Raw genomic sequence first — 18,770 nt, forward strand, 5'->3', positions numbered from 1 at the left:
TACTTTTTCATTAAAAAAATACATACTTTTTCTAAAAATTTTTCCCTTTTATCAGAAATTGATTTAGCAAATTTATATATATATATATATATATATACATTGTTAAAAATGATTACTCAAATTTAAAACTCACGCAACTTAATGTCGTATAAAAAATTGGTTTTTTTAAAATCATGTGGAATTTTGTAGCAATAACCATTGAAAAGAAGATTGAGAAATGAAATAAACTTGCAATGGAATATGTGCGAATTGAAAAGTGATTACTCAAATTTGCAATTTAAATTTTTTTATTTTTTAAGAAAAAAAGGTAGTGTGTTCAGAAGTTCCCACGGGCCGCAGGTTGTCAACCCAATTTATGCTAAATAACATCACTATACAGAAAAGTCTCTTTTTCCTGAAAATAGTTGCTTGTTCAGCCATTTCAGGCAAAAAAGTTGCCTTTGTCGCCTCATGTTGAAAATAATTGCATTTTAGTCTCTGTGGCAACCCTGTAAGTAGGCTAGAAACAAAATTTTTCTTTTTACTCATCAACGCTTTGAAATCACGTGAATATGCAGTGTGGAACTGGATTTTTTAAACTCGTGACTACGATGTTTGATTTAAATATTGGGTAAAAATGAATCCCAAGGACAGGAAAAAGTGGAGCTGTATGGTAAAGGAGGACACAGTCCCTCAGGGCTTATAGAGCCAAGGAGTAAGTAAGTGAAAATAAATTGCATTTTTTTCTTTCAAAATCACTTATGAACAGCTATGTCCGATTTTCAAATCACTTCAATATGAATAGAGGTGTTTAACTTTCAAATAACGCAAAAAAGAAGAATATTTGATTCTTAAAATGCATGAATATAAATTGAGTTATTTTATTCTTAAAATGTGTGAATATGAAATGCGATATCTGCTTTTTTAATTATAAACTGCATTCAACGAATTTCGATGTTCAACTTTAACATAGCTTGAAATGTAATAGTGATATTTGATTTTTAAACCACGTGAACTACAAACTGTTATATTTGACTTTAAAATCATGTGAATATGAAACACGCCATTTGATTTTCAAATTGCGTGAATACAAATTGTACTATTTCATTTTCAAAAAGCGAGAATTCGAATTGAGATGTTTAAATAGTGGAAATATGATTCCTGATGTGCTATTACAACATTTATTTTCTTGATTAGTTTTAAGGTTAGTATAACTCAAAATAGTGTCAAACATAACTGTGTATTACCTGACACTAATTACCTGGTAAAACTGATCCATTCTGGGTAATTAAATTAGTGAAAACTTATTAAATTATTAATAACTGACTAATGAGAAACTGGTCAGGTATATGCCAAGAACCCGATACATCCCTAGTTATAATGGCAGTTAAGTTAATAAAACATTACAAATGAGACTTTATAAGACGCTGACTATTATGGAAGAAACACTGCAATGGAGGATTGCACTACAGAGATTTGTAGTAAATTAAATTCTTATGATGGACTCACTAAAAACTTCTTTTTAGATGGTTATAAAGTTTTGAAAAACAATGTATGGAGAGAGAAATGAGCTATTAAAATAAAAAAGAAAAAGATAAATGCATATTAACCTTAAATTAGCTGTGAATAATGGTACATTAAAAGAAAGAAAAAGAGTTTAATTTCAAACTATTATGCTTTTTTAATGTAGAAAAGATGCGTTAATCTACTGTGCACATTTTTAAACAATAACACAAATTAATGTTTAACAACAAAACTAATAATTAATATTTATTACTATAACTAATAATTTAACAATAAAATTATGTTTGTTCCAAATTAGAGTTCTTGCCAGACTCAGGAAGTTTAAAACCAACAATTCCAGCAGTTTCTTCAACAGATCGTTCCCCATGACTATGGTACTGATGTAATAGCTCCTGATAAAAAATATATACATTTCAAATTTCAGAAAAATTACTAAATGTTAACTGTAGCAATATTTTTATATTTCTCAAAGCAAAAGTGTATCTTAAATAAATAAAGAATTTTATAATTTGATAAAAGTAAACAGAAGTGTGAATCATATTTTCTGTTTTTGAACTTTTTTCTTTTCTGAGATTAGGTAGCTTTATCAGGTTCTCAAAAAATGACTTTGATCTTGAAATTGGCTTTTCTTTGAACGATTCCGCCTATCTTTGGTAAACTTTGAAGGATTTTACATCTTCCAGAGCAAAAAAAAAAATATTTATATAAATGACTTTGACAAAAAATGACTTTGATCTTGAAATTGGCTTTTCTTTGAACGATTCCGCCTATCTTTGGTAAACTTTGAAGGATTTTACATCTTCCAGAGCAAAAAAAAAAATATTTATATAAATGCTATGCACAATGAAGACAAATACTTCCTGCTCAAACATAGATATAATGAACACTAACTAAAGTGTTTCAAGTTGTTCAACCGCTTTCAAAACTCCTTCAATCCTCAACAAACGCATACATGAGTGGGAACCATCATATATTGATATTGCAGATGCAAGGCAAAGAATATCATTCATATTATTATTCAGCCTGGTAGATACATGAATAAATCACTAATTATTGTTTAAAAAAACTTGATGATAAGTATCATTTAGAAAGTAAACAGAAAGTATTCTTATTAATTATCCACCTTAGTGCAAACTTTCGTCACTAGCACCGTTTCTTCATAAAACTTTGAGAAAATCTGGCTTTGTAACCAGATCCTAACTTAAAATCACTAGTTAAAAGTTAATACGCTGCACACCTCAGTAGAGCCATGATTGATCTTTTCACAAGAGATCGCTTATTGCAAACGATAGATATGTAGAAAATGATGATTTTCGGCTTAATTTATATTTTTAGATACAGTTTTTATTGTCTTCATCTTTTTCTTCTCGCCCCTTAACGCGTTAGCGCAATGAGGACACTTTCCCCAGGAGGCTCCTTGCACATTCTTCAGACACTCCTTTTTCTTGGAAAGAAGGCTGTCGGCGACCTTTGATGTCAACACATGTTTGTAGTTACGGTACGGTCGCCGTTAGTATTTAATTATGCTAAAATTTAAGGAGTTAGTTAACTCAGTTCAGTTCGCTCCTTAAGCTCGATTTTTTTGGCTTTTTAGGAAGTTTAACTTCCACTTCTAGCTATTTCTTTAAATACCGCCCATTTTCTGGGAGCGACACATTCGAAATTTAGTTGTCAACACCATCTTAAGATCCCTTAACAGGGGTTTTTCATTTTCACCCCCTCCTCTCTTTGGAGAGACGGAGTTTTATTTTTGTTTTAAATATATGGCGGTCATATTTCTCCGACCCTCTGAGGTTCCCCTCTGCGGGCTGTGATTGTTTTGTTTTTTTTGTTTCCTCGCCATGAACATTTAAGTGATTATTCGATACTTTGATTTTTCTCAGTCACCTCGCTCGCGTACTGAGCGTTTATTTTGCTTCGGTTTTCTCTCTGGTTGAGGGAAGGAACTTCACTCCCTTTTAAATGGCGTAATACCTGCCCGCCGACTCCCCAAGGATGCGGTTTTTTTCGACAAGAACGAAAATCAATCTATCGACATCGTAATTTTTTGGATCGCCCTTCCAGAAGCGAAATGTTTATGTGTCGACTGCGACAACTGCCAGCCGCCACTGATGCTACTAGGAGATGAAAAGATGATCAATGTTGAAAAATATGCCTTGTGACCCCTAACTGGACATACTTGTGATTCTGATGCCCCAACGATTTTATTGGTATGAAGTGATCTGCAGTAATAAACTACAACAAAAAAAATGAACTCTGGACTTTTCCTTGTGCTTTTCTTTAAATTATTGCAGCTAAGCCAAATTGTGTGACGTCTCCCACCTGCAACAGGTATGTGAAAAATCATTACAAAGACATCTTGATTTCTAGTGTGTTTTCTTCTATGTTTTTTTAATTTTAAGGGTTATTGCTCACTATTTTTTAGTTTCGGCCATCCTTTAAATTATAACATTCCAATATCGAGCCTAGTCAATTTATAACATTTGGCGCCGTTGACCAGCCACATTGCTGTGGTACTTGTTTATCAAATTTTTTTTGTTTTCTAAAAATGATTTAAGGTTTAATTATAATTAATATATATAATTTTAATTTTGTTTAATATAATAATTCTTTTGATTAACAGTAATTGAAGATTTAAGAAATTAATTCCTGGCATTTTGTTGTTTTAATCATTAAATGATTGAAGATTTTGATTTTTGACCAAAATTTCTAGCTACCTACATGTTTTTTTTTCTAAAAAATAATCAGTACTGTAATGCTTTATGTAAAAAGTAGGTTTTCATTTATTACCTACATTGTTGGGCTCAATTGCTGCAAATAATAAATAAATATATGATTAATTTTGACTTCAAGCTGGTGTTTATATATTAAGTTAGGTATAATTTTTGAGTTGATTTAAAATAATAATAATTACTATATGCTGTAAATTGATTCATGCAATTGTTTTGTGATATTGATCAGGGTTAACTATTTTAATTAATAGTATAACTTTAAGTGAGAAAATGCAGTTAACTATTTCTTCATAAATCATCTAAAATAGGATTTGATTTTAGTATTTAAAATTGATGTTTACACAAATGCCATATTGGTTGAGTAAGAATCGCACAGCTCTTATGTATTTGAATGATTATAATTTTAATTTTTTTGATTTAAACTTAAGGTTCACTTATTGAATAATTTCATTTTGAATAGCAGTAATGCGTATATTAATTTTAGAGGTCATTGTCATTTGTTGAAGTTAATCATTAGTAATAATAAGTAATTTGTATTTATATCAGTCTTTAAAATGTTATTTTTTTCAATATTTAACTAGTTCACATAAATTCATGATAAAATTCATGGTCACAGGTTAAATGAGTCATGTTTATGAAAGTTTTATTTCTAATACTTCTTTAAATATTTAATTGTCAGTATTATTTAATACTTGTTTTTCAAGATGTTTCATATAGTTAGATAATTCAAAGTAATCATTTGAGTCATATCATAATTCCTTTTCATATGGCAATTTTTTTAATTGTGATTTGTTGCATACAATTTTTCTTAAAATTTAATTTTTAAAATATATGGTATTGTTGTAGTAATGGTAATTTTATACTATATTTTTATGTAAAGGTTTTTTTCAATGATGCTAATCAATATAAAATATTTTTGGTAGATGCCCCCAATTCAAACCCGCAGGACCAATTTTGATTTGGCAATTATGCCTGATAATAGTAATGATGTAGATGCTTGTAAGCAAGCACCAAAGTTTAATTTTACTATTCCGGAATTCTCCGGGAATTCTCAAAATGTCAGTTGGTTTTTGACTCAACTTCAAGAGTTGGTCAAGTTAAATAAATATGAAAATGAGGCAGCTTTATACCTGCTAAAATCAAAATTGTCGGGATCTGCTCTTACATTTTTTCAGAATTCTCCTGAATGTAGAGCAGTTACAAAATTTGAGGAAGCATGCAAGCTACTCTTAAACTTTTTCCAACAAGATGACTCTTCCTCGGCTGATTTGGCAAAATTTCAGGCAATTATCCTCTTGCCCTCTGAAACAATCAAAAATCTTGAGTATCGTATAGACACCCTAGCCCATAAAGCATACAGCTTTATCAATGATCAAACTGCCTTGTCTAAAATAAAAGCTATGCAGTTTTTGTCCGCTATCCCTTTGCATCTCAAGGAGACCATTCTCATTGAGGGGATACAGGACTATCGCGAGATGGTCAAACGGGCTAATCATATTGTGTCAATTCAACAGTCTTTAGCTGGTTCGGCTACTTCGTTAGTCGCTGCTCATTCAGTAACTCAGTGCACTTCTGCTGCACCTGACCAGCTCACCTTAATTGCTAAACAGCTAGAGTTTTTGACTACCAAAATTGAGACGATGCAATCTAATTGCAAAATTTGTAACGAAGGACATGATACAAAAACTTGTCCCCTTTTACGTACACCTGTGCAGGGTCAGGATCGGGTTAGACAGGAACAACCCCGAACAACCCCACACCTTACCTGTGCTTTCTGTGGACGCTCTGGCCACATCATGAGTAATTGTCGCACATATCAAAGGCAATTCAGACAAAATTATACGGGTCCCAACATGGCGATGCATTATTTTCCGCCACAGCTCCCCGTGGCTCCTCCCCGATTTACTGCACCGCAGTATCCACCACCACCTATTCCGGTTCAAGGTGAACCATTTCGACCTAGAGTTAATGCTAATAATAACAGGGTAAATAATCCTTTAAACTCTCGCAGGAGGCAGTAAGGGATGGACCTGTCTCCTCATCCACCAAACCATCCAAAATTTTCAATATTAATGATTTTATGTCAGAATCTATGCATAATGCAAATGTAACAATTCGGGAGTTTTTGACTAATTGTGATTATAAAGAGAATATTGAGCATATAAATATTGTGTCAGACGAAGTGAGTCTTCCAACCATTGCATCTAATTTTAGTAACGTTAAAGTTAATTTCTTGCTGGACAGTGGTTCCTCAGTGTCATTGTTGACTCTTGATACTTTTAATAAAATCAGGACTAGTAATAAAGTAAAATTTTTATCAAGAAAGGTACAAATTAGGACTGTCAACTCTCAACTTCAATTTACGGCGTGTGCTGAAATTTCATTTAAGATCAATAGCCAGTTTTTTAGACACCAATTTTTTGTAGCAGATATTAGGAGTAATACCTTTCAAGGCATTCTCGGTTATGATTTCTTAAGAAAGCATAATGTTATAATCAATTATAAACGAGAGTGTGCAATATTTAGTAATTTTAGTATTCCCTTAAATAATTCTCATGAATTAACTTATAATGATAACAATAGTGAACAGGTGCATGTTGTTTTGAGGAATAAGCTCAATATTGAGCCAGGCGAGACTGCTATTGCCCATTTAAGAATTGATTCTTTTGAAAAACAAACAAATAAAGAAGTGTACTTCACCCCTACTTATAATACAAACATTTTAATTCATCCCTCGATTAATGTTATTGACAACAATTCTTTTAACATAATAATTCTAAATAATTCTGATAACACTGTTCACTTAAATAAAGGTTTGAATATAGGTAATATAAGATATAATTTTGTTATCAAAAATAGTAATGATAGTAATAAGGTAAATGTGAATGAGATTAATAATATTGAACAGTGTAATTTAATTACTGCTTCTCAAGATATTTTAAATTTAAGAAAAGATGAACTAAAATCTACTGATTTCGATTTAGCACATTTAGACACTGATCAAAAGTTAATTCTTCAAAACATTTTATTAGAGAATTTTGCTGCATTTTCCAAAACCATAAAAACTTTAGGATGTACTGATCGTGTGGTTCCCTCTTTAACATTAAAAAATGATAATGCAATAAAAACCTTACCATTTGAAATTCCATATGCTTTAAGGGATGACATTAAACAAGAATTAGATGAATTAGTGGAAGCCGGTATTATTCATAGGCATGTTAGCCATTGGGCTGCTCCACTAGTTTTAGTCAAAAAGAAAAACTCAGAAAATAGTCAGGGAAAACCTAAGTATCGTTTGGCTTTGGACTTAAGATTACTTAATGCAGTGGTAGAAAGCTCCACTTACCCTTTGCCTAAAATAAGCACTATTATTAATGAAATTTCTTCGTATAAATTTTTCACAAAGTGTGATATACGAGAAGCCTATAGGCAGGTTATGCTTCCTGAACACCTACAGGACATACTAACTTTTACTACTCCTTTTGGATCCTTCGCTAATAGACGACTCGTTTTTGGCCTCAAAACGGCAGCGAGTACTTTCCAGGCTTTAGTAGACCTAATTATTGAGGAATTAAATGCTGATGGGGTTAAAGGTATCCATGCTTATCAGGATGACTTCCTCATTGGAGCAAATTCATTTGAGGAGATGCAATCTAGGCTATCAGCTTTACTTAAAATTTTAATCAAGTACAACTTAACTTTAGCTCCTAATAAATGTTCTTTCTTTAAAGATTCTGTTGAATATCTCGGTTTTGTAATTTCTCATCAATGCATAACACCAACTGAGTCTAATATTTCTAAAATTACTTCTTTTGCTACTCCTCGTAATGCCAAACACGTTAAAAAGTTTATAGGTGTGTGTGGCTTTTATCGCCATTTAATTCCAAATTTCGCTCAATTAATTGCTGTTTTGACTAAGGTTGCTACAAAGCAATCAAAATTTAAATGGACGGATGAACAACAAAATGCATTTGATGCTTTACAACAAGCATTTTTCTCCAAACCGTTTGTTAGGTTACCAGATTTTGAAAAACCTTTCTTTCTAAATACTGATGCCAGTAAACTCGGCATTTCGGCTGTATTAATGCAGGAGCATGAAGAGTCTCTTCACCCTGTTTCATTTTTTAGTAAATCTCTATCAAAAGCTGAGCGTAATTATCCTGCAATTAAACTTGAGTTGTTTGCCATATTTAAAGGTGTTACTGCCTTCAAATCATATTTGTACAATAGAAAATTCACCGTTTTAAGTGACAGTAAACCTCTAGCACATTATCGGAAAATTACTTCCCCTGCTGATATAATTACTCGGTGGCTTTTAGCCTTAAGTGAATATTCTTTTGATTTTATTTATGTACCTGGTCCTGACAATGTGTTAGCAGATTGGTTTAGTCGGTCTCCGGACCCTAATTTTCATCAAAATGCAATTGATAATAAGGAGTCTGAATTAATTTTACCCTTTACGGATATTGATGATGATCATGTGCTTAATAATTTAACGTGTAATGATGCTCCCCTGGATATTTCTTTAGATACATTCAAGAATGAGCAAAGCAAAGATCAATATATTCTAGAAATTATATCTCTTTTAAATAAACCAACATTAGTCAATCAGTCCAAAACCGAAAATTTCTTTCTAATTGATAATGTTTTAATGTATGCCACCCAGACTTCTCCCCACAATCATAGAGTAGTGGTCCCTAATTCTTTAAAATCTAAGATATTAAATATTTGTCATGTTTCTCACACTGGAATTCAAAAAACGTATGAACTAGTCTCTAACAGATACTTTTGGAAGGGATGTTATGCTGATACTCTTAATTATGTCAAATCCTGTGAGTTATGTATTAAACATAAACAATCTTCGAGCAAGCCTGCTCCCTTAAAATCTATGTGGTTACCGCAAAGACCTGGTCAATTTGTCTCAATGGACATTGTTGGGCCTATTAAAAATTGTGGTTACATTCTAACATTTATTGATCACTTTTCTCGTCATTTAATATTAAATCAATTACAAAATTTAACTTCAGAAACAGTTTCTAAACACTTAATTACTTACATTTCACATTATGGTAGAATGCTATATCTTTTAACCGATCTTGGTACTCAGTTCAAGGCTGAAGTATTTGAGTTAATAAATAAAAAGTTAGGAATTAAATTGGCACATAGTAGTGCAGCTCATCCCCAAAGTAATGGAATGAGCGAACGAATTAATCAAGCAATAAAATCTTCTGTTTTGACTTTGCATGAGAAGGGTGTATCATTTGCAACCAGTTTAGTAATTCATCAAAATATTTATAATGGCACAATTCACTCTGCAACAAAGTTTACCCCTAATATGTTACATTTTGGCCGTAATTTGGCATTAATTTTTGATTGTTTTGAGTCTAGCATAGAACCTGTACATTTAGATAAATCCCATTATTTGTTAGATACTTTAAATCAACTGAATATTGCATATGATAATGCTTATAGTAATTCAGAAAGGGCTCAAGTTAAGCAAAATTCTAGACAAATTACAAAAGCCAAGTTAAGATCACTTGATATAGGTGATATTGTTTATTTAAAGCACACTAATGTTTTTAAACCCAAATTTGACGGTCCTTTTACCATTGTTTCAAAATTTAATGATGTCGATTATGTGGTTCAGATTTTAGATAACCCCAATGCACCTAAACAAACTGTACATATTGATAGATTACGTCTGTGTCCTCATAGGAGACAAAACTTGTTGTTTCAACCCGTTGATACCTCGGATAATGTAACTGATACAAGTATCACTTTTCCTAAGGCTTGTCCTTATAATTTGAGAAACAAATAATTGTTAGTTATAAATTTAACATTTAAAATTTTTATTGGTATATGTATGATAAGTGTTATGGTGATACGTTCGTATGTGACGCTGGCCGTTGCATGTCCATGGAACGATTGTGTCCCATGCCAGTTCTGATGCAATGCCAATAGGTTGTTTTGCATAATGGTTTCAGTAATTTTTATATATATCATTTTTGTAACTTACTGTGTAAATTAATTGTTTTTATGAGGCTTTTCATACGGTGTTTTTACAACTGGTGGATGATGAGGGGGGTTCTCCTTACAGTGACCTTACCATTTTAGGTGCCTGTTTCTTTGGGTTGGTTCTTGTCTAACTTTTACAATTTTTTTCTAATGATTGTTAGGTCATGTTTTAGACATTTTTAACATTAGTAAACACTTAATTTAACTTTGAGGATGACACAAATTTCGAATGCCAATTTTTTTCATTTTTTGATCCTTGCTCCTGTACAGAATTTTTTTTCTTTTCTTATGTAATGAATAAAGTTTTATTACATAACTTTTGGATTCTCAGAATGTAGTAAACGGCTACAGCTCTGTGTTTTAGATACAAAATTTTTTTTGTATCTGTAGTGTTGATGATTTTAATTTTGTTTATGTCTGCTTGCAAGCACTTTTTGTTATTTTATGTTCATCAAACTGGTTTTATTCTTATGTTCATCAATTTTTTATTTTTATGTTCATCAAGCATTTTTATATTTATTCATAATATGTGAATTCATGAATTTTCATTTTTAAGCATACTTTATAGGCATTGGTTATGGACATTTTAAGTAATCATTAGTTACCAGTATTGGTAAGCAGCGTTTTTGATCCTTGTTTAAAAATTTTGTCTATAGATAAATTTTGTTTTTGGTGTGTGTTTGTTATACATAGTTGTGTGTAGAATATGATGCATATGGTTTCAACATAATTATGTGATCAATTTTTTAGTGAGAAAAATGTCTGTAATTTTTTAAGGTGTAATTTCTAACTTAGTTTTTGCAGGTGTTAAGTTCAATGTTTTTGCCTAGGCGTTTCTATTAATTTAAGTTTTTTTTTTATTTTTAATCTCTCTAAGTTTTAACTTGTTAATTTTTTGTGCACTTAATTGATCTCACTAATGACTTTGATTTCTGAACCCATGCATAATTCATAGGTTGTATACTAATTTTTGTCGTTTTAACTCGGAATACTAAATTATCAGTCGTATTTGATTGGTCTTAAATTTTTTTTCAATAATTGAATTGTACAAAACTTTGTTGTACAAATTTTTTTTCTTCATTCGTTTAAACTCGGAATACCATCAGTCTACAATGTTAGCCTGATTTGTTTTCATTTGTTTGCAATTCTCAATTTTTTTAATAAGCATAATTCAGCAAACAAAATCAATTTTTTTCATTCCTTTTTATAAGGAACCATTTGAGTTAATGAATTACCTCATAAATTTTTTTTTCACATTTATTGAGTGAGTTATCTATATACTCATTGAGTCACATTTTATCTCTGTAATTTTATTTTCTGTGGAGATAATTTTTTTAATGTCGAGTGCACTTTATTTTGACTATCGGGTAGGTCAAAAGTTTTTAGCAAACAATTAAGATTGTTTACTTTGTTATAATCAAGATCAGCTATGTACAGCTGTTACTGTCTGTTTGTGTGTTGTTGATTGCTATTGTAACTATGTTGGGGCACAGCATTTCTACTTGAGGCCAATTTACTGTCAAAATTTTTGAGATCGAATGTTATGTAACATCTGAATGTTCTGTTAAGGCTGATGTGGTGGACTGGAGTGGCAGGTTGTTAAATTGTTAAATTTAATGCTTTTCGGTTACGAATACTTTAGGCCTTTCTGCTAATTTTTTAATTTTAATTTTTTAAAAAAAAAAAAAAAAAAAAAAAAAAATAAAAAATTTTCATTTCTTCAAAATTTTTTTCACCGGCTGTGGGTATAATGTGACATTAAGTCACAGCCTAATTTCTAAATATCCCGTTTTATTAATCAATATACTAATTTTTCGGCTTAATTTATATTTTTAGATACAGTTTTTATTGTCTTCATCTTTTTCTTCTCGCCCCTTAACGCGTTAGCGCAATGAGGACACTTTCCCCAGGAGGCTCCTTGCACATTCTTCAGACACTCCTTTTTCTTGGAAAGAAGGCTGTCGGCGACCTTTGATGTCAACACATGTTTGTAGTTACGGTACGGTCGCCGTTAGTATTTAATTATGCTAAAATTTAAGGAGTTAGTTAACTCAGTTCAGTTCGCTCCTTAAGCTCGATTTTTTTGGCTTTTTAGGAAGTTTAACTTCCACTTCTAGCTATTTCTTTAAATACCGCCCATTTTCTGGGAGCGACACATTCGAAATTTAGTTGTCAACACCATCTTAAGATCCCTTAACAGGGGTTTTTCATTTTCACCCCCTCCTCTCTTTGGAGAGACGGAGTTTTATTTTTGTTTTAAATATATGGCGGTCATATTTCTCCGACCCTCTGAGGTTCCCCTCTGCGGGCTGTGATTGTTTTGTTTTTTTTGTTTCCTCGCCATGAACATTTAAGTGATTATTCGATACTTTGATTTTTCTCAGTCACCTCGCTCGCGTACTGAGCGTTTATTTTGCTTCGGTTTTCTCTCTGGTTGAGGGAAGGAACTTCACTCCCTTTTAAATGGCGTAATACCTGCCCGCCGACTCCCCAAGGATGCGGTTTTTTTCGACAAGAACGAAAATCAATCTATCGACATCGTAATTTTTTGGATCGCCCTTCCAGAAGCGAAATGTTTATGTGTCGACTGCGACAACTGCCAGCCGCCACTGATGCTACTAGGAGATGAAAAGATGATCAATGTTGAAAAATATGCCTTGTGACCCCTAACTGGACATACTTGTGATTCTGATGCCCCAACGATTTTATTGGTATGAAGTGATCTGCAGTAATAAACTACAACAAAAAAAATGAACTCTGGACTTTTCCTTGTGCTTTTCTTTAAATTATTGCAGCTAAGCCAAATTGTGTGACGTCTCCCACCTGCAACAGGTATGTGAAAAATCATTACAAAGACATCTTGATTTCTAGTGTGTTTTCTTCTATGTTTTTTTAATTTTAAGGGTTATTGCTCACTATTTTTTAGTTTCGGCCATCCTTTAAATTATAACATTCCAATATCGAGCCTAGTCAATTTATAACAGATACAAATTGCCATTTTCTCCCTTTAAAAAAGAAAATAAAAACTCTGAAAAAGTTTGTTACTTAGGAAAAAAGCAATTTATGAACAATGCCTTATACCTAAATGCTAAATGTATTCATCGTTTGATTGTGTTACAGAATGAGATGTCACTAATATTTGATGCATTACATCCAATTCTAATTCCATTAAAGCTTACATTCTACTTATTTATGAAATAAAAAATAACTACAAATATTTGCATTGAATAACTGTAAAAGATACCTTATTTTTACGTGTGGATTGAAGATAACACAAGTAAGTTTGTGCAATTGTTTTCAACTCATTTTCACCTTTGCAAGTTCGTTTTTCTGTTACTTGATGACAGCGATATTCATTTGTTAAAAAGACGTAAGCAGATGTCTGTGATATTGGTTTCATCTAAAAAATAAAAATTACTGTATTATAATTGAATACGCAAATAAAAATAACTAGCAAAGTAACAGAAATATTTCTTGCTACACCATGTTTGTTACAGTTTAAAAATAAGTACATAAAAAAAATATTATTGCATGTGTAGATGTTCTATAAGAGATTATTCACACCCTTCACTGGTTTCAAACAGCAGTTGTAAAAAAAAAGGTAAAAAGATTGGTGGCTTCAGCAGAAATAAAATCTTAAATTAATACTAAAGAAAAAACTCCATTCCTACAGACCTTACAATTGTTTGACATAGTAAATAAAATAGTGAGTACCAAACATGCTTGGGGACTAAACACTGGGGGTTCCGCGTTTGGCTGACCACCTGACCGGAACATCTGCTCCTGCACCCCAGAGCCCAAGGTCAAGAAAACTGAGATGGGCACAGTAGGCCTTGGCCCGCAAGGGCTGTCATGCCGCTGAGTTTAGTTTAGTTTTTAGTAATAAACAAGATTTTGCCATATTATTCCTTACATTACAAAATTAACATTCTGCTTCTCCTGTGGCTTTTTTTTTTCTTCTTCAATTTAGTGAATCACACACAAATTGTGTTATAAACAATTATCTTTTAACAATGATCTGTCTTACTATATGAGATTTTAAAAATCCCTCTGAACCTTTCTTTAACTTTAGAACTTCATTTTATCTGCTTTTAGTAGATTGCACACTTCTATCTACAAGTAGATTCTGTTATATATGAGAAGTTTGAATATTTAATAAATGTTTACCATATGGGAAATTAAACAGCCCCATCTTAACAGTCATTTTTTTAATTGTTTCTGTATTAAGTACAATATTTGCTTTTGTCATAACTTCTCTTATTATAACTATCTTTACCTGGGTGAAGAAGTATAAATCCTACTGTTCTGAAAGAATGAGAATTTTACCAACTAAGCATCTAATACTGTGCAAATTATTGAACTGTGCGAAAACAATATTGGGTTGATAAAAAATTTCTTTAGCATTAAAAAACAAATATGCTTAACAAATATGTTAATCGTTTCTGTTAAACATAACAAACTAAAATCAGCAGATGAAACTCCATTTGTATCAAATTCTTCTGAATTTAAAAAACACTTTTATTTCAGACAAAGATTGTTTTTTCAAAAACTTACTTTAAAACAATTAAGAATTCATGTAATTTCTGAAAACAATAAAACCAATTTTTCAAATTTAAACGCCAGAATGAAATAATTCTTAATTTCTGGCGGAAAAAAAAACTCTGATTTATAGAACAACGATTCTAATATTTTCCCCAGCTACACAATACTTCCATAAAGAAAACATGAGAATTATTTTTGGTTGACAAAAAACCAGAATAAAATCTTAAAGGTATAAAAAATTAAAATTCATAGTTATCTCTATACAAAATCGTTATCTCTTTTACATACAATTTAGTTGTGTCATACAATATTACGACAATCCTAATATTAATAAAACTACTAGGGTTGTAAGGAATAGTGATTTGACCGAATGCTGAATATTCGGCCTAATACCAAATATTCGACACCCGAAAAGCAACACTTTTTTTTAAAAAATCATTAATAAATAGCTTTTTATATATAAATAAGTTTAATCATTGTTACAACTTGATTGTAACACTGTTTCTGTAACACTACCTACCAATCCTATCTATTTCACAAACTCTATAGAACACTTTTTAATGTCACTAGCACAGTGAACTTTGCCTCCAGCGCCCTACCATGTAAAGGAAGGCAGAGCCATCTAGCTCTAGGTACACCACGCAACCAGGCGAAGGAAAGCAGAGCCATCTACACTGTCATCATATAGCTGAAGGAGAGGTGTTTCGCCTTTTCTTATATAGAAGATGGCAACGAATTGAAAGAAGGTTCTGTCCGGTTCTTTTAGGTGGCAGATGTGGTTTTAAAGTAGTGTATGAAGGTTGATTTTTTTCTGCTTTCTTAGATAGAGAATGTCGTGCTAAGTGTGAGTGATTAGACTGTTCACCATAATCAGATTTAATGCCACATTTTAGTTGTGATACACAATTTTAAATTTAATATCATGTTGGTATGTTGATACCAAAACTTAGCAATATTATTGGTGTGGGGTATCGGGAAAATATATAATAGTAATCCATTAGAAATATTTAACAAAAATAAAAACCAGCTAACAACTATTAGGAAAAAAAACTGATATTACATAATTGAAAAAAAAAAAAGAGAAATGGCAAAATAATTATCTTAAACTTTAATGGTAAAAATATTATTTTCCGAGAAAGGCATACATAAAACATTGAAATAAATATAGACCATCTGAAACGCTTTTACAAATGTTGCGCCGTCATAAAAATTCTCACAAAAAAGGATTACATACAAAAGGAAAACGGAGAAAATAAGAATCAATGCTAATTCTCGAAAAAAAAAATCTTAATACTACATTTTAAAAAAAATTGAAGAAAAATAAACGAGTCTAATAAAAACCCTTTTAATTGATGCGTTATAATAAAAACATTGATAAAATCCCAAGTTTAAAAAAATAAATAATACATAGAAACAATAGCAAAAAATAAGGATAAAAGAAAAATGCTCATTAGAAATGCTTTTTAAAGAATGCTGTATCATAATAAATCTGCTAATAAAAAGAAAAGTTAATAAAAAAAGAAAAAAGAGAAATAGGAAAAGAAATGTTCTTATTTTTTAAAACATAACATTATAGTTGAAAATCACATCTTTTTTGCAGCTTGTTATCTGTCTTACCATACAAGAAAAAAGTGACAAGAGAATAAAATCTGTCATAAAATGTTCCTTAAAAATGCCACGCTATAATAAAAACAGCAAAAGCAAAATAAATAAACAAAAAAACATTCTCAATTCCTGAAACAAAAGAGTTGGAATAACGGCAAAAATTGACATGCCTGAATGTAATTTTAAAACATCATCAAGACAAAACACATGGTTTAGTATGAAGTAATCTAGTTTCAATTCTTGAAATTTCATTTTTCATCCAGAACATAAATTTGCAAGAACATGAATTTTAAAACTTAACAAATATGCATAAAATCTATGTCTGATAATGTACAGTAAAAGTACTATTTTAAATTATTCTTTATTTAATCTATTAACATTTCCAAAAAACTTTGTCAAAAAATACTTGGTCGAACGTTCAGCAAACCTAATTTTCCGCAAACGGGCCAAATGTCAAATAGTCTCAGAATATTCATTTCCTCCCTAAAAACAACAAACCAAACTCTTGAGATAAAATTATTCATAACTTAGACTTATTCTAATTTTGAGAAAATTTATGATTGTGATCTGTAGCAAAATAGTCGATAAGCCTTGAGAACTTTCGGGCAACGGCGAGCAAAAAGCTGCAACAAAAAAAAAAAACATTTCATTGAAAGTGAGAAGCTTGAAGGGTATAATTCATGCCCAACCACAGGCAAATATTTAAGGTTTTCTTTATAATTATCTTTTGGTACCTTTCCATTATACCTGTACAGGCGATAAAGCTGTTATTGCAAACTTACTGAGGGCAAGTAAATTCATCTGGGATTTTTTTTATTATTATTTTCAAGTGCCTATTTTCAAATAAATAAAATAGCCAAAACTACTTGAGCCGGCGCAATGAAAAGTACCTTTTCGTTTGCTTTAAAAAATTTTATACACAAAGGCAAGTTAAAAATCTATTGTTGGCACCTGGGCGACTGTAGTTCTGCGACAAATCACGATACGGATAAATCCCAAAAAATGCTGCATTATACCCTTAACGCAAGAATATCTGAAAAAAATTGTATTATAAAAATGCAACTAAGATAGAAGAGGGGCCTATGTTTGATTTAATAAAGAAACTCTTTAATTGAGATTGTATTACATGTAAGTCCAAGCAACTAAATAAACTTTCACAAAGTCACACATTACACTCACTTTAGGATTGCTTTTCCGAAGTTCATGCGAAATACTTCGTAAAATACCTAAAGACTTCAAACTACTCATATTAAAAAGTCAATTAACAAATCTAATACGAAATACTATCGTTCTTTAAATAAATGACAAAAACAAAGTTCTTTTGAATTGTATTCTTGCAATATGTTTTTTTTTTTAAATACTTGTTTCAAAACCTTCAAAGCATTTAATTATTACAATAGATTTAGAGAATTTTTCACGCACTTTTTCTTTTCATTTGTTTATAAATAAACTACTCTTGTTGCCATTTCTATAAGAACTTTTTCGCATGTAAAGAAAAGCTTAAGCCACTTAAGCCGAGAAATATTGTTTTTCACCATTGTTGTTGCAGTTCATTTACGCCGCACTAGAGCTGCACAAAGTGCTATTGGCAATGGTCTAGGAAACATTCCTGAGGATGATCCGAGGACATGCCATCATAATTTTGATCCTCTTCTACGGGTATGGCACCCCTGCTTCAGTAGCCCGACTATCCGCTCGTGAAGTGGAGCACTTTACGGTAGAACAATTTAACGAGGACCAATATCGCAGACCCTCGGTTCTTGCGCAGACAGATCCAAGTGGTCACCCACCAGCACACTGATCGCCACCAGTGATGCTTGATGTCAGTGATTTGCAGGGAACCGCGTCTTAACGATCAATCCAGTGCTAGATTTGTTTTTTGATCAAACACTGAGCAAAAAAAAAAATTATGGGACCATTTTTACTGCGTGTGCAAACAATTACGCATGTGAATTCCGAGATCCAAGCTAGAACTTGATTAAAATAATTTTCGAGGGTAAATATATTTCCCCAATCATGTTCTCATTCGCAACTCCAAATTTACACAAGCGAATTTTTTGCATATAGTGTGAATGGCCTGTAAAGCACCATTCTCAAAAGACCTTGGTAGCTCAATAGAATAGCTCAATAGCGTGGTAGCTTCGAAATGTAAAATTGTAATAGATTCTAATTTTAATGGTTAAAAAACAATTAAAACTTGTATTGTTATTCCGCCCACCAGTTTAAACTTAAGTGGTGTAAGTACGATTGACGATATATTTGGCAATAGGTATTTTTATTTTCATCATTTTTACATTTATATGCTGCATTTTATAAAATAAAATCTTAGGAAATTTAAAACATTGATTTTGTACAATAATTATTTTGATATTC

General features: G+C 31.5%; 1 protein-coding gene across 1 annotated transcript; it reads right to left on the reverse strand.

Moving 5' to 3' along the window:
• Positions 1–1,722: 1,722 nt before the first annotated feature.
• On the reverse strand, positions 1,723–17,872 carry LOC107443752 (protein FMC1 homolog). The gene is made up of 3 exons (XM_016057712.5): positions 17,577–17,872; positions 13,495–13,650; positions 1,723–1,895 (listed from the first exon to the last, which is right to left on the reverse strand). The coding sequence occupies exons 1-3, from the start codon at positions 17,643–17,645 to the stop codon at positions 1,782–1,784; spliced, it is 339 nt and encodes a 112-aa protein (XP_015913198.2). The 5' UTR covers positions 17,646–17,872; the 3' UTR covers positions 1,723–1,781.
• Positions 17,873–18,770: the final 898 nt, after the last annotated feature.

This window comes from Parasteatoda tepidariorum, chromosome 11, assembly GCF_982258835.1.
Source record: "Parasteatoda tepidariorum strain Cologne lab strain chromosome 11, Ptep-v5.0, whole genome shotgun sequence".
Taxonomy (NCBI): domain Eukaryota; kingdom Metazoa; phylum Arthropoda; class Arachnida; order Araneae; family Theridiidae; genus Parasteatoda; species Parasteatoda tepidariorum.